Source organism: Neopelma chrysocephalum, unplaced genomic scaffold (genome assembly GCF_003984885.1).
Source record: "Neopelma chrysocephalum unplaced genomic scaffold, ASM398488v2 Primary Assembly neopelma1_93252, whole genome shotgun sequence".
Lineage (NCBI taxonomy): Eukaryota > Metazoa > Chordata > Aves > Passeriformes > Pipridae > Neopelma > Neopelma chrysocephalum.
This window is the reverse complement of record NW_020921967.1, coordinates 1-1578: the sequence shown is the minus strand read 5'-3', so window position 1 is coordinate 1578 and position 1578 is coordinate 1. Positions and strand designations below refer to the sequence as shown.

The following is a 1578-nucleotide window of genomic DNA, read 5'->3' as shown; positions in this document are numbered from 1 at the left end:
GCAGCCCCGCTGCTCAGCGACCCCCAAACTCCCTCAAACTGCTTTCCTGACCCCCCAAATGTGATCCCAGCCCCCTCAAACCCCCTCCCATCCCACCAAATTCCCTTTCTGCCCCCTTACACTTCCTCTCAGCCCCCCCAAACCCCCTTCCTGACCCCCTAAACTTCCTCTTAGCCCCCCAAATCGCCCTCCCAGCCCCACCAAACTTCCTCAAACCCCTCCCAATCCCCCCAAATCTGATCCCAGCCCCACCAAACCCCCCCAAATCTGATCCCAGCCCCACTCACGGGGGTCCCCGGCCGCGCCCAGGCGCAGATGAGCCCCTCCTGGCAGGCGGTGACGATGCAATCCTCGAGGAAGAGCAGCACCGTGAGCCGCTCCTGGGCGATCTTCTTGCACACCAGGGGCTCGAGCAGCGGCACCTCGTTAAGCCGCGGGCACAGCGCCGTGCCCAGCACCTTCCCCGCCCCGGGACCACCCCGGGACCCCCCTCCCAGCCCGGGGGGCTTCTCGCCGCCCCTGCTGATGTTGCCCAGGCTGTGGTAGCGCTTGTGCTGCTGCTGCTGCTGCTGCTGCTCCCCCCCGACCTCGGGCCGAGGGGGGGGGTTTTGCCCGCGGGGGTGGTCGCGCAGCAGCGTCAGGGTGGCGAAACGACCCCCGCCGACCCCTCCCGCACCGGCTCCTCCTCCCGCGGGGGGGCCCGAGGAGGGACCCCCGGGCTGGGGGAGGCTGTTGGAGCGCGACAGCGAGCGCGGCAACCCCCCCGGCGGGGCAGAAGGGGGGTGGTCCGGGGCTCGAGGGGGGTGGTCCGGGGCTCGGGGGGGTTCCGGGGCTCGGGGGGGTTGCGGGGGTCGCGGGCGGGGGTCCAGCACGTCCTGGGTGAGATCCCAGAGGCAAAACTGCGTGTCCTGCCCGGCCGAGCCGAAGCGATACGAGACGGGGGGTTGAGCCTGGGGGTCCCTCCCCTCCTCAAGGGGCTGCTCCTCCTCCTCCTCCTCTTCCTCCTCATCATCCTCCTCCTCCCTCGGCGGCGGCGGCGGCGGCGCGGAGGAGGAGGAGGAGGAAGAAGCGGCGAACGGGTCGAAAGCCACGGCGTTGACCCAGGACTTGTGGCCGCGCCCTCGGGCCACCACCCGCCCCTCGGCGAAGGACCACACGGTCACCAAATCGTCCTCGCCCCCCGTGACCACGTAACGCCCGTCTGGGCTCCAGCAGACGCAGAGAAGCCCCCCGAAATAGCTCCTCATCATGCCCTGCAGCAGCATGGAGGCGAAGTGGAAGACCCGCAGGCAGCCGTCCTGGCTCACGCAGGCGAGCGAGCGGCCGTCGGGCGAGAAGGCGAACTCGTTGAGGGGCCCCTCGCCCACCGCCCACTTGAGGAGGGGGTTGCGGGGGGTCTTGCTCTTGCAGGAGAAGACGCTGAAGCCCTCGCCCCGCGTGACGAGGCTGTACTGGGGCGAGGTGGCCCCGCACGGCTGCTCCGAGTCGTACAGGTAGAGGTGGCCGCTGGCGTGGGACGCCAGGAAGAGGCGCTCGGTGCGCGGAAGCCACCGGACCAAAGTCACCTTGGATTTGTCG

General features: G+C 70.0%; 1 protein-coding gene across 1 annotated transcript; it reads right to left on the bottom strand.

Moving 5' to 3' along the window:
• Positions 1–287: 287 nt before the first annotated feature.
• LOC113980251 (dystrophia myotonica WD repeat-containing protein-like) lies at positions 288–1574 on the bottom strand (the record flags this gene model as incomplete). Its single annotated transcript, XM_027707488.1, has 1 exon — positions 288–1574. A coding segment is annotated over one exon (1287 nt), but the record flags the coding sequence as incomplete, so codon positions are not given.
• Positions 1575–1578: the final 4 nt, after the last annotated feature.